Raw genomic sequence first — 22,398 nt, forward strand, 5'->3', positions numbered from 1 at the left:
CCGTGGAAGAGTGACGTTACCTCGAACTTCAATGATCTGTTGGTGATTTACATGTTTTTTCTAGTTCTACGACTAAAAAGGAGATGAGTAACCGCCAGCCATTCTGATTTTTCAGCCTGTTGAGAGAATTCCCCAATTTTTAAGTAAGGCCGTTGACACGTCTTCAGCTGCTTCTGGCTTAGGAGCCTGACGAGAGCAGGGGAGCGCCCGCGGGGGCACACAGAGCCGACCGGGGGGAAGCGGGGCTGGGGGACGGGCAGGGCCGCGCCAGCGCGGGCACCGGTTCATGTGAAACCCCCACGTACTGAAAAGCAAGTAGGAGGCTGGGGCGCGCCGGAACTGCGGGGGATGAGCTCCTCGTCACAATAAAGGCGCGCTGAGGGGCCTTGGCCCCTATCCCGGGGCCAGTAAAGCGTTATTCCTCCAGGAACCGGGGTGAGGGAAGCGAGGGCGCGGTTCTCCCACCCGCGGGGAACGCCGCGGCGGCAGAGGCCGTTGCGGCGGACGAGGGGTTCAGCACCGCCGGCGGGCGGGATCGCTGCGGGCGCAGGGCGGGCCGGCCGCCCTCTCACCGGCCGGGCAGGCGCTGCGCTCCGCTCGGCACAGGGGGGGCGCTGCGGGAGCGCAGAGCCCCGCCCCGCCCCGCCCCGCCCCGCCCCGCCCCGGCCCCGCTCCCTGACGCGGCACCCCTCCCCCGGCCGCGCGCCTGCGCCTGCCAGCGCTTCCGGCGGCGCACCCGCCGGCTGACGCCGCTTCCGCTCCGAAGCGTTTCCGTGCCGTCATTTCCTCCCCCGCCGCCGCGATCGCCGTTTCCTGCCCGGCCGGAGGGGACTCGTGTCCCTTCCCAGGCTCCGTGCGCGCGCGCCCCGCAGCCGCCCCGCGCCCCCTCCCCCCCCCACCCCCCCGCCGCCATGGCCATGAGGCAGACCCCGCTGACGTGCTCCGGGCACACGCGGCCCGTGGTGGACCTGGCCTTCAGCGGCGTCACCCCCTACGGCTACTTCCTCATCAGCGCCTGCAAGGGTGAGCGGGGACGGGGGGCGGCGGCGCCCGTGTCGCCGGCCCCCTTGTTTTAGCCTGCCCGGCGGGGATGCCCTCGCCCCCGGGGGGTGGGACGCGCCGCGCCGCGCCTCCGCCCTGCTGCTCGCAGGCCGCGCATCGCCTTCCTGAGGGGGGTGTTGCCGTGGCGAGCGGGCGGGAGCGCGGGAGGAGGCGGCGGGAGGGGGCCGAGCGGCCGGCGCTCGGCGGGGCGGTCGTGCCGGGGCGCCCCGTTCGTCCAGCGAAAGGCCGGTGCTTGCGGGGGAATACCCGCTCGCGGTGTTACCGAATGGAAAAGGGAGCGGGCAGCTGATTGTTGATGGTGCTCAGCTACCGGCTTAGCCTGGGGGGTGTCGTAGGCCGCACTCCTTCAGTTTGCATCCCAGCTGGGGGCGGGGGAGGAAGCCTGGAAAAGGTTTCTAAAACTGCCCGTTTCCACCGTCTGCGCACGTGTGCTGTAGGTTTTGAAGTGGGCTCCCGTTTAGCCAGAGCAGCTGCCTTGCTGGACATAGAATGATGACGTCCGCCTCCTTTCCCATGAGAATGCTCTTCTCGTTATGTGAATAGCATTTCCCCTTCATACGTGTATATGTTAGTCTTATGTGTTCGTAAGTTTAAAAAGGCATTCCTTTCTGCCGTGGCGTGCCTCCAGTTCAGCTCCACAGCTTCTTGTGTGAACAGCTTTTTGACAGCCTCCCAGAAAACATAATCACAGGAAAGGCTGTTTCATTTTTACAACATGTCTGTATGTGTTTTAAACGTAACTGATTACAAACGCAAGACTTATTTTGGGGTACTGTTAGTCTGACAATATTGTTCCAAAGTAAAAAAAGCAAACCTGTTCTGCCTGAAGAAAATTTGAGTAAAAATAAAACCTAAACGACGTGCTCCTTTCTATTGCCCTTCTACCTTGATACAAACCCGAAGAAAACTTTTATCTCATTTGGAGTGGTATTTTAATGTCTGTACAGTTTTAGATGCACCCAGCAAGTACAGCTGCGTATTTAAGCTCTTCAGCTAAACTCTTTTACAAAAAAAGCTTCATAAAGTATGTGGTATTTCCACATGCTAGTGCAAGGAAATCTTTTTTTTTTTTTAAAAACAGCTTCCTTTTTTTAATCATGTTACCTGAATATTGGTTTTGTTTTTGTGAAGATGGTAAGCCTATGCTGCGTCAGGGCGACACGGGAGACTGGATTGGCACATTTCTAGGTCATAAAGGCGCTGTTTGGGGTGCCACTTTGAACACGGATGCCACTAAAGCAGCTACAGCAGCGGCAGATTTTACAGCGTAAGTGATTAACTGTCTTTGAAGTCTGCATTTTGCTTTAAGTCTGTAGTGCTCTTTGGTGACATACAGCTGCAGTAAATTACTGATTCATTTGTTTTTCTTTAGTAATTGTTAGCTTATTTATGGCCAGCCGAATTCAAACCTAGACTTTTAGGTTCTTGAAAGCAGCTACAGTTAATTCCGTCAAGATGAACAGCTAGGATTGCTTCTTGATAAATACACTTAATTACCATACCGGTAATAACATTTCTGTGCGGCTCTAATCTCTGTCACTGTAGGTATAGCAGAGTTGAAAGAGTGATTTTTATTTTGCTTCTACCAGTTATCCTCTTTTTATTACGAGAAAACTCTTGTGAAAATTTTAGTGAATTATTTCTTTGATGTTTTTTGTTGTTTGTGGTGTTTGCAGCATATATTCATATTTGGCAGGTTGAATCCTGTTAGTAGAGGGCAATCTCAATATTAAGTTGCTGAGAAGAACTGCGTTTGTCTTAAAACTAAAATGCTAATTAGTCCGCGTTATCCTGAAGAAGAGGCTAAAGGAAAATGGTGGGATAATACAAAAAAAAAAAAGCTTTAGTAAAAGCATGTAAAGTATTCTCATTGACTAACCAGGTTATAACTTACAGGAACGTAGCATTTGTGATAAAATGTTATGATGGCGTCCAGAAAGATTGCTTGCAACCTAATCTGACTGTTCAGGTTGATTTGTCCTGGTGTACTAAAATATAAATGTTTTCTCTTGACATTTAGCAAAGTGTGGGATGCTGTGTCAGGCGATGAACTGATCACATTGGCTCACAAACACATTGTCAAAAGTGTGGATTTTACACAGGTATGAGACACCTTTATACCTGATTCACCAGGGAAGTAAGCTCTTGAGTATGTTTTGGTATTAGTTACTTTTCTACTTTTTACGCGTGTATCTTAACAGGCAAATAATCTAGCATACCAATTCTAGCTTTTAAGATTGTAACTTAAATGTAATAAGTGCGTTAGAGGCTGTCTGAGAGAAAGAACCGGGTTTTTTTAAGACTCACGGATGAAGGCTGGTATTTTGATTCAAAATAGAGTTGACCCTTTATAACTTCTGTTTCAGGATAGCAATTATCTGTTAACAGGTGGACAAGATAAGCTGTTGCGTATCTACGACTTGAGCAAGCCAGAAGCAGGTGAGTCTACTTTTAGAACTGATTTTTGTTTTTTGGAGTTAAATAACAGAAAGTAGCTCTTAATTTCAGAACTTTTATGAATCACAAAAGACAAAGTTGAGGATTGTTATACAAATGTAGTGTCTATAACCTTTTGCTAGAGTAAGATAATCTGTATGTTTTAAGTTTATGCTTTTACAAGTGAATTAGAGTTTATCTATAATGGACTTCAAGGAGAGCATGTTTCAGTTCAACGCAGACTCATTAGAAATAGGTCTTAATTAATTAAAAGTCATCTGAAAGAAAAAAGACTCCACATATTTAAGTGTGTTTAAATTCATGTTGATACTGAACTGCTGATGACTGATGTGAAGCTAGAGAACCTTGATGTTAAACTAGTGAAGCTTTTTAAATTTAGGCAATCAGATACTCAGTTTATATTTATCCTGTTTCTGGAGTAAGATCTACAAATAAAGTCATAAGTGCTTGAAGTAATTTTACAGTTTCTGGTAAACGGAAATCCATATAGTTTAAGAAAGCTCCCAAACTGCTACGTGGCATTATTTCATTTTCTTACATATATTAAAATATTTGGCTTTATTTTAAGAACCTGACGTTGTCAGTGGACATACTTCTGGCATTAAAAAGGCTTTATGGAGCAGTGATGACAAACAGATTCTTTCAGCTGATGATAAAACTGTCCGGTAAGAAAAAGTAACTTTCAGTTTCCTAAGAAGCTTGCTTTTATTTATTGTCATAATCTATGTGAGAAGATAGTTATGGTTTTTGGTAAAGGATATAAGTAACAAAGGTTATTTGATCCTAGATTATTATAGCTGCATGCATAATACAGTTCTCTTCTGCTGTTAGAGACATAGCTTTTGTAATAATTCTAATTTACCCCATAAATGTGTCCTCCCTGATAAGAAGAGGTGCTCTTTGAGAACTGCATAGCAGAATAAGTTTATGCCTTTCATAATCCTAGAGAAGGTGAATTTATGGATGAGGTCTTGTGCATACACATTGTGCTGAGGTATTGCTGCCTTTTCTTCTGCAGTCCAGCCTTGAAAGATGCACAAGGCACGGACTAGCCAGGGACTGGGATAAATGACTAGGAAGAGTATCTGGAAACAGTGCACTGTTGATAGACATAGCCCTCTTTCTCTGCCATGCTGATAAGTTGAGTAGGCTTTACTGTTTTTATAAGGTGGCTCATCCAGTTACAGTTAAGTGTTTTGTTTACTTTATGCCCAATTGGTAGGAGATGTGCTGAAACCCAGACAAACCTGGCTGCTGGGGAGATGAATTGACAAAGACCCTTCCTCAAACTACCCTGTCCAGAAAAGATGGGTGATGTGCCTTACTGCTTCCTCAGCTTCCTGGCTGATACGACCAGTGTCATCTCATGCCTAGCGGTCTCGCCATTCTTATATTTATGGCACAAAGGAGAGAGAAATAGAATGGTCTTTTCTGCTTTGTGGAAGGAAGGATGGGAGGGTGAAGTCACTGGTGCAATTTCCCTGTAGTTTCCTTTTCAGCTACAGTTCTTTTCAGTTTCTTGGTGTTCAAGATAGGCAAGAGCCTGGTCTTGTTTATTTTTCTCTGAATTGTAGAGATAGAAATGCAGTAGTCAGCTAATGAACAAAGGTTCTTACTTGTCTTAGCAAAACAATTTCATTTCTTTCCTGTTTAGATAGCTCTTGCACCCCTAGATAGAAAAATAGATTATACAAAGAATAGAGATTCATTTAAGATAAATTGGCATTAGTACCTCTTTGCCTTGTGAGGTATAAAGGCAGAATGAAATCTTCAAGCCTTGCTTCTAGAAAGCTCTGTTGCTCAGGAGACTTATAACAAAGTTTTTAATCTCTACGAGAATCCTTGAGTAGTTAAATGGTCTGTGTACCATTTAATGTTGTTGCATTAAGCTTCAAAAGTAGCAGTATTTTAAAGTAAGCATGTCTTCATTCTCACCTAGGCAAAGTTTTAAGATCAGGATGCTGCTGAAAATCTGAAGTACCTGTAGAATCAAACCACATTCTTTGTTAGGTGGCTTTTTTGATCCAAATCTTGCCATGGATGGGAGGTGAAAATTGTTTGATTTGCTGAAGTAATCTGAGAGTCGTCTTTTCCTCCCCCCGCCCCCCTTAAGCCTCTGGGACCGGAGTACCATGACCGAAGTGAAGGCACTAAATGTTGCAATGTCAGTGAGCAGCATGGAGTATGTTCCAGAAGGACAGATACTTGTGATAACCTATGGGAAGACTATTGCTTTTCATAGTGCAGAAACGTAAGTCCAAAACACAGAATTTTCACAGGTTGAGTAATGGGCTTGGTCGTGGGTAAAAACTGACTACGAGGCCAAAATCACCAAGTTGTCGGAACTGGTGTCAGTAGACATCTTCGCTTGCCATCTTGTCAGAGGCAGAGTGTGAAGCAACTACCCTTTTCTAAAATAGTGAACCCTAACTGTCTGTAAGATGCTAGACTGTAAAGGTTCGGTACCATTTTTGTATTTCACACTGATTGTGATTGTGGTTCAATAAGTTTCAGCCAGGGTTCAGTTCAGTGCTTTTCAGAGAACTAGTTATTTATACATCTATATGATATCTTAAGAAAGCAAGTTACACGCTTACGCATATTCCAGAAAGTTGTTCTGAATGTGTGAGCCTTTTGTTTTGTTTATCCTGAACTCGTTTCTAACCTGATGAGCGTGATTTGCAAGTATTAAAACTCGTTTCAGCAACTGTGCATGGGTGTCTTCTGTTTTTCTTAAAAGCAGTTGTGATTTGTAGAATCACAGTTTCTTTGCTCTCAGGATTTTTTTTAATGAACTTTGTTAACAAACTTTTCTCCCGCAGCCTAGAGCAGATTAAATCATTTGAAGCACCTGCTACAATCAATTCGGCATCACTTCACCCTGCGAAAGAATGTTTGGTTGCAGGTGGTGAAGATTTTAAACTCTATAAATATGACTATAATACAGGAGAAGAATTAGGTATGTTTGTCTTCTATAATAAAAAATGAGTTCTGAAATGGGTATTAGATTAGTGACATAATGACTAATAAATGAAACTGTTGTACTCAAATAAGGTCTTAGCACAGCATGCTGTGCAAGAGGATAAAAAGGTATGTTATCAGTTAAGCATTTATTTCAGTATACCTAATGTTATTCTTCTGGAACTAATTAAATTCTCCATTAAACAGCTCTTTGTACCTATTTAAAAAAAAAATTAATTCATTCTGTATTGCTGCAATACCAAGCTATATGTTAACTTAAGTGTCATACTATAGGATTCATTAAATGTCTAATGAGTTGCAGCTACTTGCTTTTATGAAAATTGTTACATGTTTGTGTTCTTGTTAACGTTGGCCAAATATATTTCAAAAAAGTGTATTTCTAATTTTGTCAGTTGATCCTGTCCTTGTTTTAAACTTAGGTATGTAGAGGGCATGGCTGAAGGAACAGAGCATGTGTACTCCATGCTACTGGCTTGCTTTGTAGTTTTGCCTAGAATAATTAAGTGCCTATTTTCTTGCAGTTAATAAAACATTTAATATGTTACCGAAGTTAGAGATGGCTGAGATACCAATTAATAGAAGTTTCGTTTTGTGTCAGAAGTTAAATACTGAGAAAGTGCCTCCCATCAGTTTTTTTTTTTTTCCCCCTCTTCTGATCAGTTTTTACTAATTAATTTCAGTTTGTTGACGGAAATTTGAAATTAATGGTCTTGATATGTTCTCTTACAGAATCTTACAAAGGACACTTTGGTCCAATTCACTGTGTGAGATTTAGCCCTGATGGAGAGTTATATGCAAGTGGCTCTGAGGATGGTACACTAAGGCTGTGGCAGACAACAGTAGGGAAAACCTATGGTCTTTGGAAGTGTGTAGTTCCTGGTAAGTGTGTGCTTGTTCCTGGTGAAACTTGGCTGCTTTGGGTGCACTTTTTAAGTAATATCTATCATAAGTGGTAAACGTCATCTGAATTTCATACAGTAACTGTACTGTCTTCTGAGGGTCTCTATCCACTCAAGTCTGTTAGATTTAAGGATTTACTTTTGTAGCTGTCATTTAAGCAATTAACTTCAAACCTGTAAGCTGAATATAGATACTTTGTGGATAGTTAAGCAAGTAGTCTGATTTATGTTTATGTTACGGAGCAAGAAATAAGAAATACTACTTTTATAAATCTTAAAGATATAAGAATCTCTAGAAAGAAGTGCGGATGATAGTTTTATTTTATATTGTACTTTGGTTCTCTAAACCTGGGGCGGGAGCAATGTCTAGAAAACTGCAAGTGAGTTTGCAATGGATTGCTTACCCAACTCTTCCTCTTCAACACTAAATTAAATGGAATTTTTTTTTTCTTCATTAAGGTGGGGGGTGGAACTGAAGGTATTGACTGTCTTTTCTCCCTCCTCTCTACAGAAGAGGAGAATGCAGAAGCAGCAAAAGCAAGGACCACCCTTCCAGGAACTGCAGAGGAGGAAATAGGTAATGCACTGAACTGCCAGCTTCAACTCGGCTAAGTGTTAAAAGATCAGTCAAAATGGTAGCATTCTTTAGTACGGAAGAGGTAGTTTTCCCTAAGTGCCTTCTGGCATTTTTCACTCTTCTCAAAAGATCTTTGAGTGCATTTTCCTGAAAATGACCGTGGTAAGTGTCAGACTAGTGACTAGAGCTGTGCAGACTGAACAGATGAGGCAGAATAACTGGATCAGGTTAAATGGAAAAACAAACTGAACTGGTCTTTAAGCAATCCCTGCAACATTTCTTTGGTTTATATATCTAAGTTGAAGTTAAATAATACCCTTCTTACTTAATTGCAGAAGATCTTGCCTCTGAAAACTCAGATTCAGTGTACAGCTCAACTCCTGAAGTTAAGGCCTGATTATCGCGACTGTTACGCAGCATATGGACATACAAGACTACATCAAGTGAACAGTGATAAACAGCAGCCTTCCAGAGTGCGCTCTCTGCATAAGGCAAAGATGGGCAGTAATTGATGAGAATGCGGTGGAACTGGCTGGGTGTTGTCTGTAAGAGAACTGAGTATCCAAAAAAAAAAAAGACAAGTAGAGTTTTGCTATCTTTTTAGCATAACTGCCTACTGTCTGTTCAAAGACGTGCAAGCCAAGATCCAGTCTCTCCAATTTCCATTAGACTCATTGTAGTGTGTTTTCTTTATTATGGAGAAGAGATACAATGGCTTTTACCCATTTTTTTTTTTCTTGAAAGTTGGAAAATTTGGCTTTAGTTGAAAAGAAGGGATTATGTACTAAAAGTATTTGGTTTGGGTTTTGTTTCATTGTATGCTGCTTCTGAACGTTTAACTGTTTTCAGTTGTCTAAATAAAATGCCTCTCAAAACTCGTATCTTGCTGTTGAGCGTTGGGTTCATGGAATGGAAAAGCAACCAAGTTAATTACGTAATCCTTTCTAGCATCTTGGTTTTGTACTATACAGAGGGAAAGCAGTAAGAGTGTTTCATTGTTGGTACAGAGGGTAGCAAGTTCCTTGATCTGTAAGCTTTGGGTCTTTTTATTCTTTAAAGTTTGAATGTAAACGTGAGTCTCTAAAATCAAAACCAGTGAAAACTCCTACATTAAACGTGCTGCCTGAAATATTTGGTTGTACATGAAAAATCTGAGAGGTTGGCTATGAATCTGTATAAAGCTTGGGTTTAGTCCTTCAGACTGGATAAAAAAGTTACTCTTTCAAGGTTACAAATCATATTTTCTTCATTAAAGAAAATATTGCCATTCTTCCACTTGTCACTTCCTTTAATGTTATGCTGAAAGGTTTACATAATGCATTCTATATGGAAAGGAGAAAAGTTAAACAGAGGTATATTTATTCATACATCTTTTAATTTTTTTCATATTCATACTTGTCCTTACTGTTCTTTTGGATTTTTTCCCAAGAGTACAGTAATGCTATCCTCTTCGAAAACTGAAGCTTAACATTTGAAAACTGGGGTATACATGGAAACATCGGCAATTCTGTCTGAACACAAGAAAATACTTTTCCATTGTGAAGGGCAGTCTAACACTGGAACAGGTTGCCTGGAAAGGTTGTGAAGTCTTCATTCTTGAAGATACTCAAAACCCAGCTGGATGTGGCCCTAGGGAGCCATGGGCCACATGTAGCTGAGCCTGCTTGAGCCAAGTGGTTGGACTTGTGTGGTTGACAGAGGTGCCCTTCCAGCTTCAGCTGTTGGGGTGGGGGAAGTGAGAAGGAAAAGAGAGTGATACCATGAATCATGGTTTCTTAGTGCAATAGTAGTGTTAAGGATATGGTATTTCACAGACTTTATTCCAAAATTAGCTTTGCAGTTATCTATTTGAATTTTACTCTAAAAACAAGCAACTTGCAACCCTCTGATTTACAGCTGTTTCAGCCTTGTTACTGATTCCATTAAGGCTTATGAGGGCTCCAAATCTAGTACTTCAGCCTAGAAGCTGTTTATTTTACAAGCTGAAGGATGTGTTTAAAACAAGAAACTCGTACACCTTGCCCCATGGTGAAACTTCTTGCAGGCTGTGGTCTTTGTGCCATATTTCAAGTAGGCTGCATAGAGTTTTATAGAGGTCTCTGGAATAGCGTCCTCAGATTTCAGAGCTGTGACCCTTTGCTGCGTTACGTGATGTTGACTTGGTGGTTTCTTCACTGGCATTGAGCAAAGAGGGCTGAAGTTACAAGATGTTTCATCGAAATGAGAATACTAACAATGTTCAATACTTTTTTTCATGTGAGTTTGTGTCATTACAACTGGAAAAAAGTAAAGGCTGTGAAGTTGTCAGTGGCTTTGTTACCGGACTTTCATTTTGCAGGTGTTGCTAGAAAGTTTTATAAGGTTGGTAAGTTTATAGAGACCATTGTGTCTTCAGCTCGAAGAAATCGGAAGTTGCCTGGACTCATTACCATCAAGACGGCAAGTTAGGTGTTACTTATCACTGAAGGAACAGAATATCCTAGCAACTCCCGTCACGGAAGGGCAGTGGTCTCGCCCCGTGGAGGTTGAGGGGTAGGCCTTGGCTGCCTCGTTACCGACAGCTCCGGTGCAGAGGGCTCGGTAATAACGCGATGGCGGCGGGGGAACGCCGTGCCCCGGGGGCTGAAGCAGACGCGCCGAGCGAGCCCGCCCGCCGCCGTCGCTTCCTGCCCGCGCGGGGCGGGACCGGCGAGGCCGAAGTCTGCCCGCCCCGCCCGGGTCCGCCAGCGGGGGCGCAGAGCCACCGGCAGCGCGGGCCATGGCGGGCCGAAACCCGGGCACCGAGCTGGGTAAGGGGCGGCGGCCTACGCGGAGGGCCGGGGCGCCCGCCTGCTGCGGCGCGGGGCCGTGGAGGCGGGCCCAGTCCCTGCTCCTCCGGGAAGAGCTGTTAGCCGCGGAGCCGTGGCGTGAGCCGTTCCCGAGGCGGCAAACCGGGGAGCGCTGCTCGGGCAGGGCCGCCCGCCCTGGGAGCGGGCGGAAAAGTGCCGGTGAGCGCCCGGGCGGGTGAGGCGCCGGGTGGCTCCCGGCTGTGGGGCCGGCCTGCCGCCCGCGCCTCTCCCCCCCGGCTGACCCACCTCTGTGTGTACGAGCCAGGCTGCTGCAAAACCTTGTTTTTCTGAAAAGCCAAAATAGAAATAGACTTACGATTCCTTTAGATCCTTTAAATATGCTCGTGACATATAACCGGGAGGCTTGTAGGAGGCTTATTTTCCCTTTGGTACTCCAGGTTGAACAGAAGTTGAGGTTTGCCCATCACGTACGGCCTCGGCTTGAGAGGCTCCGAGCAGGACGCCGGGTTGTAGGACAGCCGGCGCTGCGGGACTCGGCAGCCCTAGTCCTGTCACAAAGCTGGGCCTGGTCCTCTCTCGCGCACCCTTCTGGTTCTCACTGAATAAACCTCCCTCCCTCCCTCCCTCCTCTCTCCTCAAGAGGTTCAAAACACTTCTTATGAGTTGGATTCTGATTTGCAGACTCAGGACTTTATCTCTCCTTATCGTTCTTGTTGCTTGCTCTCTGAAGACTGATAAGGATTTTCCGGGTGTTTGCAGGTGGTCTCCAGGCCCAAAAGGTGGCTGTGCCTCAGGTAAGGCGAAGAGCAGCCAAGAAAGGGTTTCTCTGCCATTTCCCGTCTGGAGCTCCTCTTCTGCTGATTGCTGGGGGTGGGGAAGGAGAAAGGGCTACAGCTTTCTGACTTCTCCACCCAGCAAAACCCAGCTGCAGTGGTGGAATGAATTAAGGTGATTAGCCTTCCTACAGTCTGCCTTTAAGGTACGATAATTTGGTCAATATGAGTAGATGGACAATTAACTGGAGGAGATACAGGGGTGGCATCATGGAAGATGGGAAGCAAAGGACAACTGGCATGGAACGGGGAGATCTCAAAGTTAGCAGGAGCAGAGTTCAGGAGGCCATGCTGCACGGTGTCACGTGGCTACGCTACTGTCTCTAGCACAAGCACAGGCATTTTTACTAGCAGGCATTAGAGCTAGCATGCAGTTTAAATGATTAGCCTGTGGACAACTGAGAGTTGACTGCGTTTTCATTCACCAAAATCATTGACATGTTGTAACTCCTAAAAGTGAGCTGTCGAGTTGCTCTCTGATGTGCTTATTCGGGGTCTGCTTGCAGGGGCAGGTAAGTTTCAACTGTAGCCATCTGAACAGCATCTTTTTGCTGAAACAAACGTTAGTAACGCAGTGGCAAAACTTCAGCGTCTGTTAGGAAAAAAGCTAGCATGGAAGTTTCCAAATGCACTCCAGTTACTTTAAACTAGGTGCACGTTGTGCTTTTTCTTACTGTAAATTTAATCTTACAATTAATTGTCGGTATGTGTGAGGAGTCCGGAAACTTGAATGTGAAGTCAGTTCAGTTCTTATCAGTCATCCTCCAACAGACAGGCATATAAGGAAGACTGTGCTGCCGAGTGGGAAATTACTGGAAGAGACGGGCAACCTCACTAACATTTGGCTGGATCTTGCTGTACAACCATAGTCAAGGGAAAAGTATTCAATGTGCAGCTGACCAGCACAATGTAATCGTTGGTTTTTTTTTTTCCACCCACTAAAATAATCTTTGAGTATGTTCCAAATATTTTCTGTAACTCTCTTTTCTCCTGTAAGTAGTCCTCCCCTGCCCAAGAGGCAGAGTCAACTAATGCTCAAGATTATTAACGGAGAGCACAGAGGGATGGATGTCTTCAGGGCTGCACCATGTTGCCTCTTCCAGCGGCAACTGATTTACCTGGAAAGGCCACTGCCCTCAGCTTATCTGCAGGTACTTGTTGCCATGCCTTTCCAGTGATCTTCGTTTAAATCAGTTGTGGTCAAAATGAGCTGGGTTAGATGTGCAGGACAGGCATAGTAGGGGAATGGCATGGCCACGACCGCCTTTGTGTTAAGTGGCAGCATACTCGCTGTGACTGTTTCTAACAGCTCCCTTGTGCTGGCTGCTTTAAAGGGAGAACTGAATCTCCCTGCCATTCGCTCTCCCACTAAATACGCATCTGAAATACGTTAAGTGCTGTATTTCAGTAAGTTGCTGTATCTTTCTTAGTGCTGTATCTTAGCTGCTAGCAGTACTCAAAAAGGACGTGTTAAACCCTTGCCTTTATCTTTCATGGTCGCTAACAATACATGCTGCTTCTGTGACTTAGGCACTTCGGCTTTTGAAGGTTTTGCCAGCTTGTGCCAGCAGTTTTAACAGTAATTTAAATGATTTGCCCTGTATCTCACAGAACATTCTGTAGGATTATAGTTTTCTAACAGGGACACCTAGTGGTAAAATTATCTTTTACTTAAAAATATATTATTTGAGTCCTTTTCTCTGTCTGCTATTTCTGTACTTGCTACCTAACGTCATTATTTAAGCAGCAAATTTCTGATGCTGCCATTAGAGAGCATCTATTTGTTTATCAATGACAAGCCAAACTCTTCTCAAATCGTGGCATATAATGCTTTCCCATGTGACTTTTTTTTTGGTAAAATAAATACATTTTTGTAAAAGCCCTTAATTTATCCTTTCTTTCTTTCTTGTTATCACTGTTCCTTAGTAGAAGAACAAGGTGTTTACTTGGAATAAAGAACACGTACATGTAACACAGATAAAAAGACAGATTTGCATGAACTAGTCAGAGGGTCACTAGTCTAATACACTGATACATTTACCGTCAGAGGGTCGTGTAAAGAAGGTGGATAAGGAATTTTACAAGTTTGTCATTCTGCAGGGACTGTTTGCGGAGTCATTCTTGGGTACTCGGGTTCACCACGATGCCTGCAGGGGCTGAAAGGAGTCTGCCTCTCTTGCTCTGCTCCCAAGGATGCTGGAGTATCATGGACCATATGCTTCATGTTTTGTCATGTTTTAGAAAAGCATCAGATGCAACTTTTTAATACCACTTCACAACAAAATAGTGAAACACATCAATGAGCATCTGTTTTGTAGTGTAAGATAGTAGCATACTCCTTTGGTTTAACCATGGGGATGCATCTGCCACATAGGTTTTCTGTTCCCTGCAGATGGAATTTTGATGCAACAACTTCAGAAGTGGTGGAGACAGACAGACATTCAGTAACCTTTGGTAGAAGCAGAAAATGGCAAGTAGGATGTTTAAAGTGAAGCAGATAACACAGCTTGTTTGTGTGGAGCCTGAACTTGTGCCTAGATACAAATCTCTCTTCAGGCCACTCAGCAGGGAGATTGGAAGGGGGAATGGCCTGAATGATAACACAAGGTCATGTGGCAAAACAAAAACAGAGTTGATTGCCAGTCACATAGCTTTATCATTTATTGTATTGGTAAAAGGGTAAATTGTGCCTGACCAACCTGATTGCCTTCCATAGTAAAATGGCTGGATATGTTGACAAAGGGAGAGCAGTGGATGTCACTTACTTCAACTTTAGGAAGGCTTTTGACACTGTCTTTTGCAATATTTCGTATCCAAGTTGGGACATTTGGATGGGTGGATACCGAAACGGTTAAAAACCTGGTCGGATGGTTGGGCTGAGAAGGTGATGGTCAATAGGTCATACTCTGCTTTGAGGCTGGTACCAACTAGAGTAATACAGGGGTCTAGCCTGGGACCCATCCTGTTTAATGGTTTTTTTCAGTGACCTGGAAGATGCTGAAGGAGCTGGGCTGGTTCAGCCTGGGGAAGCAATGACTTCGGGGGTCCTAACAGGAGACTGCTCATGCCTACGGGGAGTGTATCAAGAAAGCAGAGCCAGGCTCTTCATAGCATTGCATGATGGGATGAAGCGAGACAGCAGGCTTGTCTTGAGACAGAGTTCATACTGGATATAAGGAAAAACTTCTTCATGCAGGACAGTCAGGTGGTGGGGCAGGTTGCCCAGAGAGACTGTGCAGTGTCCATCCTTGAGGAGTCTCAAAACCCAACCGAATAAAGCCCTCAGCAGCCTGGTCTGAGCTCAGAGCTGACCCTGCTTTGCACAGGAGGTTGGACAAGTGACCTTCAGAGATCTTCCAAGCCAAATTATTCTATGATTCTATGGTTTTTTACCTCTGTGTGTGTCTCTATGTATGTGTGTATATAAATATATATACATATGTACTCTGAGTAATGGATAATTAGTTACAGTTGTTTTGCAAAGTATGTTCTTGGATTCTAAAGGAAAAAAAAAAATCTATCTGTGTTGCTCAGCCCCTCTAGTTGAAGGGCCAGAAATACATTCATTATGTTTCAATTGATATTTTTAATTATAGTTGGTATTTCTGAGCCATTTACATGTGAGAGCTAGCTTGTTGGTAAGTGGCATTTAGATAATGAAGTGTTGCATCCCTTTTCAAGACAGCGTAATTCTGTTCTAATATATTAATAACTGGTTTTAGCCTGTACTGTGGCTCTGTTTCTTCACTGTTCCTTTCTAACACCTTTTGAATCTGCTGGACAATTTTAATCAAATTTGAAGGACAGATAGATGTCTCAGAAATAAGTAAGTCACCGAGTGGAGTGACCAAATTAGTCCCTCTGTTGAGGGAAAGGCAGGCACACTTCAGCAATTACATGACTTTTCATTACATCTTTTTTTGGGGGGCTTTATGCAAGTAACAACGTCCTGTTTTACTCCATGGTTGTAAGGACCATAACAGGACGGCTGGGTTATTGGGCTGAGGAGAGGTCTCTGGAGCCAGGGAAGAAGAGAGGGAGCAGCAGAGGACTTGGACCTGCAGGAAACCCAGCTCCCATTGTTCTGCAGCTCGCTTTCTGAGGAAAGGCTTGTCAGCGGTTTTCAAGGTGCTTTGGAGGATACCGTGATCCATTTCATGTGATCCGCTGTCAACATTGTGTGATTTCACTAATGTCACAAGATAGTAGAGCTGATTTCTAGTTCAGGGCTCGTGCCTTGGTATCCTGCTTTGAGTATCTGAATGCTGATGACTTGGAGGCTGAACTTCTCTCATATAAGGAGGGCCCATCTGAAAATAAAATAGGTCCACAGCAAGTGTCACTATGGAAAAATAACTACAGCTTCTGTCTTGAAGAAACTGAATAACCCCCAAACCTCTAAACAGCTTACGTGGTAAGATTACTGTAACAAGACCTGATCCTGAAGCCTTTTCTCTCTCTTCAGTGGCTTTGCTCGGCTATGCATGGCCAGCTGGGGTCAGCCTGTGTCCAGCGGAACACCTCATTTCTCCATTAAAGGTTCAGGACACAGTTTCACTCGCTTCTCCAGAAATAACAGCTTTCATCGCTTCCCTTACCCATTTTATCATGTGTTCATGGTAAGAGCAGGAGCACACATGCTGTTTCTGGCACAGGGGAGGAAATAACCAGTTGGGGAGGCAGCTTCTTTTGGGGACAGTGCTGCCTTAAAATGCTTGTGAAACTACAGCCTCAGGCATTCTTGAGCTTTCTGTTTCACCATCTGAAGGGATGCCATCTACATGGTTTTTTTAAAGCTTCTGAAAAGCTTAGCCTATTTTATGAGGAATGTGTTAGGTATCTTAGATATTTATGTAATTATACTAATGAAGTGGTTTTATTTATTGTTTTCTGAGGAAATGCTTGGTATTTTTGGATTCATGTTCTTCAAAGAGAGGAGATGAATTTCCTGTTAAGATTTTGAATATGATTTTTTCAAATGTCTTCAGAGGAAAAAGTAAACTTGAAGAGTGATTACAGAATATTGGCTAATTAGCTATAGTGTAACTGCTTTAATTACTTTTATCCCTGAAGCCACATGACTGTGCAGATGACTAGCAGATGACTTATTTAAAAAAAAAAAAAAAAGACGTGTTCACACTGCAAGGTTAATGAGCCTAATTAAATATAGTTTTCCTTAGCCAGATACTAAATCATAAAGCTTGGGGGAGTGGGGGAGGGGGAGAATCCAAAGGCAGTCAGTTCTACTTCAAATAATGGTTTTATTCTGATATTCAATGCAAAAAAAAAAAAAAAAAAAAGAGTTGGAATTGTGAGTGATTTTTCTGAATAGGGACACTTACATTTAAAGATTTGGTGAGACCTCACATGGCAAACTGAAAGTCTATTTAGAGACAATTATGCTGAGACATATTTGTTTTCACTTGCCCACTGCTTTAATTAATGGAGAAGGGGGCTTGAATAAAAGGTCTGTGTTAGACAGAAGTCTCCATCTGCTGCTGCGTATCACTAGAACCTTTGTCCTTCCTTGCCGTGCATTTTTTTATTACACCTTTTTATTTCCTTTGGTAAGCTGCATAATGTCTCACATTAAGTTGTACAGACAGGATGGAGTTCTGATTTCCTTTTAATTATTTAAGTTTTTTTCTTTAAGTTTTCTGCCTCTGCTGTGCACAGTGGTTCAATATCCCACATTCAAAAACATACTTGGAGATCCAAATTCTATGGTCTTTCAAGGAAACTTGCGTGTCAGGCACAAAAATTAGATATTGCACCTTATTGAGTTGCTATGTGTCAGCTACCTTCATGATTAGTCTGGAGTTATTAAAAACAGAAGGTAAAATGTGTTACACAGTGAAAAGGGCTTAAGCCAATGAATTTAATCATATTTGCAAAGAACTAAGAACAGGCAATCAGCTATTGCTGATCAGCTGATACATGGTAACTTTCACAGGTGACTTTGGGCAAAGATGAGTTAGCAAAAGTAGCTTTTTTTCACTTCCACTATTCTTCCCCCTCGTTTCTCCCATTGATTGTGAATTTCTTAAACATTACTTCCCCAACACTCCTCCCCCCCGCCCCCCCTTGCAAAGGGTATTTACACTTGACTATTTCTTTTAAGCTCATCTAGTGTGCAGCGCTCCGTTTCCTGCAGAGATTACTCAGGCCTTCTGAGAAGCTATGCTGAAAAGTCAGGTAGGGGCAGATACAATTAACAGTATGTTTCTGCCAAAGTCCAGCACAAGATGAATCAGACTGAATCTGCTCCAAATAATAAGTAGTGAAGGGTTAACCTGCTCATGGGGGAAATTTTGGTTCTTTCACTTAAATTCACGCTTATGCCCCAAAGAACCAAGAAGATGAAAATCTTCCATGTTTAACAAACTGGATGCTGTCTCCATAGTCTTCCTAACTCTTCTATAGTTTTTATAAATTAATTATTTAGTTGGATTTCTTGGTTGTTTTTCATAATGTAGAAAGAATAGGTTAGGGTAGAGTAACTGAAGCTTCTGGATCTGTATTAGAGAGCAAGAAGCTGAGTACCTCATCTAAACTGCTTGCTTTGATTTTATCACGTTTTCCAAAGGGGCTGAAAGGTCACCATGCTCAAAAGTTATCTTTGTGAATGGGATTATGATTAAAGGATTCCACCTGAGCACTTGGCATATAGTAGGAGAATCACAACACCAAGTTTGTGATTTGTTTGCTTGTTTATTTATTTGTGTTTTCCTCCCCCGTGGACTGTGTCAAATATTGCCTATAATGGCCCCATGGGAAGTGATGTGTGCTGTCTACTGATCACACAGGAGCCTCAACCTTAAAGCCACTGCGGAGGATGCAGAGGTTTCACTAGCTTATATTTCAGCTGTCTTTGTTTATATGTTTTGCATTTCTTGATATTCAAAAAGAAGGAAAGTTCTAGCCATGGGTTTAGTAGCAATAGCTTTTCTCGCCTACTTTCTACATGTCAGTTGAGCTTCTTGCTTTTGGGGCAGAATGAATAAGCCTGTGGCTTTGAAAGTGGAGGGAAGTAATGAGGGTTTGTGGTTTGACTGGTTTGCAACTTTGCAAGCTCCTCCTTTTCATTTTTGCCATACAGTGAGACTGATGCTAAAGTCTTAAAGAAATCCTTAAATTCCTTAGGATTCCTTTGAAATTCCTTCTTTGGTTTAACTTTTCTTGCTTTTGGCCAACATTTTGACCTTGCTTGTATGTGGTAATAGGAAAGTGGTAGCAAGGTGTCTTACTGTGGTCAGAACAAGATTTCATTTAGCTGTGTTTCATGCCTTTGTCCTGCATTTCCACTGAGTCATCTTTACCCTAAATTGGTTTCTTCAGAGCTTTTTTTAAGTCTAATTAGGAAAACAAGCTTCTATTTACACATACTTTAGCTAGTATATTAGTTCTGCACTTTTTTTGGCTATTAAAACTATAAAGTAGGAAGGAAAAAAATTGAGGATAAGATTTCTGTACAAAATTAATGATTTTGGCTATTTGCTTTTTTTAAAGTTTTAAACCTTTTTTCATCAATGTGCTCGAGGGAAATGCAAGTTTAATACAGTAGTGAAGAAGACTTGTAGAGATGAGATGCTCTTAATAAATTAAGTCACCCAGAATTAATTACTCTTAGTATCTGAGCCCATATCCATATACTGACCTTAACTGATGATGGTGTTTGATGATTGATGGTGGTGATTTGCTGATGATTGGTGGTTAATGATTGTTGATGATGTCTTCAGAGTATTTCAATGGATGCTTATATGATTAGTGTTTAGAAGAATTATTTATGTTTTGGTCATGAGAGATTTTAAAGATGATCTCATTTCTTTTTCCTGTGTACTTCTGTGAGCAGTTTGTGTTTATTAACATTCAAAATTACGCTTTTGGTTTATCATACTAAGCAGAAATTCTAAGATTCAAGGGCCTGAACCGTCAGTTCTCCTTTATCAGTCAGTTACCCTTCATTAAGCAGTGTCCAATTTTTGGTGCTTCTATTTTTAGGCAGTTACATTATTTTAGTAAACGTTGAGTATCTGCTTCTCTTTTGGTCTGGTTATTGTTTATGGATAGTGAAACTCACTGAAATTGTGAGCCAGGCTGTCTGCAGTGGGCATGTGAAGGAATTCAAACGATGAAGATGTTGCCCTGAGTCCTCCACAGTGCTTGGCAAGGTGAGCGCTTCTCAGGCCGGCATGCATCTCGGCAGCTTCCAGGCAGATATGTTGCCCAGGAATTCAGTGCTTTTGGAAACTTGCAGTTAGTCAGGCCCTAGTAGCAAATTCAGTAAAATTAGCTCTAGACAATAACAACTCAAATGCTTTGTTACGCAAGGGTCTGTCCAGAGGTTTTGGTGACTCTGTGGGATACGGTTCCTGTAAGCAAAGATTAACGCACGCAAAAAATGCTGTTGTATCCTGGGTGCCAGCAGACAAGCGAAGGACTGAATGAATGTTACCATATTCTGGAATCAAGAAGTAAATCGGCAAGCAATGGCAGAAGGCTGTTTTGCGGGGTTTTTTTGTATGCTACATGTATAATAAACTTCATAGTCCAGGACTGGCAACATAGTGTCTCTCATCAGCAGTAAGTTGTAATGGCAAACAAAACACGCTGTGTGAAACATCCAGTTCACAGATCATACCCTAACAGAAGTTAATACTATTATGGTATTTTGGACTGGTGATAAATACGCAAGCCCTTAAAAGGACAGAAAAGCACAACGTGCTCTTCAGAGGTCCCAAACCAAGCTACAACTTTCTTCTGAAGTGCCACACCGTATGTTAAAAGAACACACAAATAGATGAGACTTTTTTTTCTTCTTTTTTTTCCCAACCCAGAACTTGGCTGGATCTCAAAAGTGCATGTGAATCGACCTGCAGTTGTGAGGCATGCAGAACGAATTAAAAAATGGAGAACTGTGAAAGGTAATTGGCAAGTAAGTGCTCTTTTTATGCATTCTATTCCTGTGTTTTTAAAGCAGTCACTCTCCCTCTCCAGGCTGCAATATTGAATTTTTTTCAAGATGCATGTAACCTTAAAAGATGTGCTTGTCCATGTCTTATTTTAATAATTTGTATTTGATGATGATGGGATGGAATAAGGTGACGCATTTATCCAAACAAGTTAAAAACCTTGTAACTCATGAGTGGCAAAACCACAAATGAATTTAAGTCATCTTTATTCATGACTGGATTAAATTGTATATTACTATCCCACCACATTTATTCTGTTTCCCAGACAGACTTCTCTGCACGCTGCCTTCTTATTTTTTAATTTTAAAGCTGTAAGAAATGATCGTGGTCCCTGTCAAGTTTGACCTACCTGGATGATTTTTCTTTACTTAAACATCCCCAACATGTGTGATTTCTTTGCTTAACTAGTTCTTACCTAAAACTCAAAAATACTGACTGGCTATGGCACTGGGGGGGAGAAAGGAAAAAAAAAAAAAAAAAAGAAGAAAGGAAAAAAAAGAGGCTACTAATGTTAAGGGGGCTTTCTTAACTCCTGAGATAAGGTAAAAGATCAGTTATTGTCCATCTTAGTATAAAATAGGTTCATGTAAGCCACTGCTAAAGCCAGTGGTGAAAATGAGCTTTTCTTCAAGGCTGTCTTGTATTCATTGAACACACACGCTTAACGTGTTAGCAGTTAGTCAGCCTCTGCTGTTTACTGCCCCCCTGGCAGAACTGGCAGATACTGGCCTGGTGTGCATTTTGGTTTCTCCAGTTTGCACATCAGAATCGTAATGCAAAGGCATTGGGTCAGCAGTGTAAGCTAATACCTTCTGCAAAGCAGGGCGGGTGAGGCACAGCCATGTGCTGGTTTCTGCTGCCTCAGTGGCAGAACGGGAAGCGCTGAGAGGGGAACGGCAGGCAGAGCTGGCTGCAGGATGCTGTAAGTACTTCGACAGCGTTTAGCCAAGGGCAAGGTCTGAGAAATGCCGTGGAGCAGACCCAGAGCTCCCAGCGAGCTCTCAGCCATGGGGCTGTAACCGGTGTCCAAAGGACAAGTTGATTCTTCGTTCACCAAACACCTGTTCTGCAAGCAAATGTGTGTGATTCCTCCCCTCTGCATGCTAAACAAATTGTTCACTTGCAACAGTAACTGTTAACGTGGAAGCAGGAGGAAGGAGACACTCAAGGATCAATCTTAACAGTCCAACGTAGTAGAACAAAGCAAGAATCATTTAATTATACTTAATTCTTCAAAAAACTGTTCAAAATAGTTGGTATCCTGAGCTTAGCATGTTGGGCAGCCATTCTGGGGTGGCTGAAGCTGCGTTCGCAATGAGCACGGATTTTGTGGATGACAGTTTGGGGATAATTTGATGTAGCTGTGCGAGATCCTACTGGAAGGTGATAGAAAACAACTTCCTGCCTGCTACATGAACCTGAAAGTCTGTGCTTTGAATGTTATGATTACATAAAAAATGGACATAAACTGAGGAAAGTTAGACATTAGCTCAGCATTTCCCAAGAGTTTCTTACACATAAAAAGTCACTTGATCTAGTTGAAGATGTCCCTGCCCACAGCAGGGGGGTTGGACTAGATGATCTTTAGAGGTCCCTTCCAACCCAAACTATTCTATGATTCTATTCTATGATACCAAGTCTAGCAGTCCAGTGGCTCTGGGTGGGGAAATAGTGTCAGTGAGAAAATCCAGAGGGTATTCCATAACCTTGGCTATCTTCAGATACTGCAGGTGCAGTAATCTAAAAAGTAAGTCTTCTGATTTGACAGAAGTTACTATATAAAGAACAAAGGAATAGAGAGCCACAGGCTTTGATTACAAAGAATCA

The 22,398-nt window shown here is 42.7% G+C and overlaps 2 protein-coding genes across 3 annotated transcripts in view; both read left to right on the forward strand.

Annotated features, from left to right (window-relative positions):
* The first annotated feature begins 911 nt into the window (after positions 1-911).
* On the forward strand, positions 912-8,858 carry STRAP (serine/threonine kinase receptor associated protein). Its single transcript, XM_076342125.1, has 10 exons — positions 912-1,023; positions 2,194-2,329; positions 3,083-3,164; positions 3,429-3,501; positions 4,088-4,184; positions 5,633-5,770; positions 6,342-6,478; positions 7,231-7,380; positions 7,912-7,977; positions 8,313-8,858. The coding sequence occupies exons 1-10, from the start codon at positions 912-914 to the stop codon at positions 8,372-8,374; spliced, it is 1,053 nt and encodes a 350-aa protein (XP_076198240.1). The 3' UTR covers positions 8,375-8,858.
* A 1,827-nt stretch (positions 8,859-10,685) lies between these two features.
* DERA (deoxyribose-phosphate aldolase) overlaps positions 10,686-22,398 on the forward strand; it is a 62,381-nt gene continuing 50,668 nt past the window's right edge. Inside the window, exons 1-2 of one of the 2 annotated variants that reach the window (XM_076342151.1) lie at positions 10,686-10,766; positions 20,437-20,534. In XM_076342151.1, the coding sequence (XP_076198266.1) occupies positions 10,736-10,766; positions 20,437-20,534 (129 nt within the window). In that variant the 5' untranslated portion in view covers positions 10,686-10,735. Of the gene's footprint in view, positions 10,767-12,630; positions 12,751-20,436; positions 20,535-22,398 lie in introns of those variants that run through there. The other variant, XM_076342140.1, reaches the window with a different exon arrangement.

Source organism: Aptenodytes patagonicus, chromosome 1 (genome assembly GCF_965638725.1).
Source record: "Aptenodytes patagonicus chromosome 1, bAptPat1.pri.cur, whole genome shotgun sequence".
Classification (NCBI taxonomy): Eukaryota; Metazoa; Chordata; class Aves; order Sphenisciformes; family Spheniscidae; genus Aptenodytes; species Aptenodytes patagonicus.

Excerpts from the sequence above, each read along its gene's own strand:
- STRAP (XM_076342125.1), top strand. The coding sequence starts at position 912 with ATGGCCATGAGGCAGACCCCGCTGACGTGCTCCGGGCACACGCGGCCC. Across the intron at positions 2,330-3,082 it reads GCAGCGGCAGATTTTACAGC|CAAAGTGTGGGATGCTGTGT; the intron begins GTAAGTGATTAA and ends CTTGACATTTAG. Across the intron at positions 4,185-5,632 it reads GCTGATGATAAAACTGTCCG|CCTCTGGGACCGGAGTACCA; the intron begins GTAAGAAAAAGT and ends GCCCCCCTTAAG.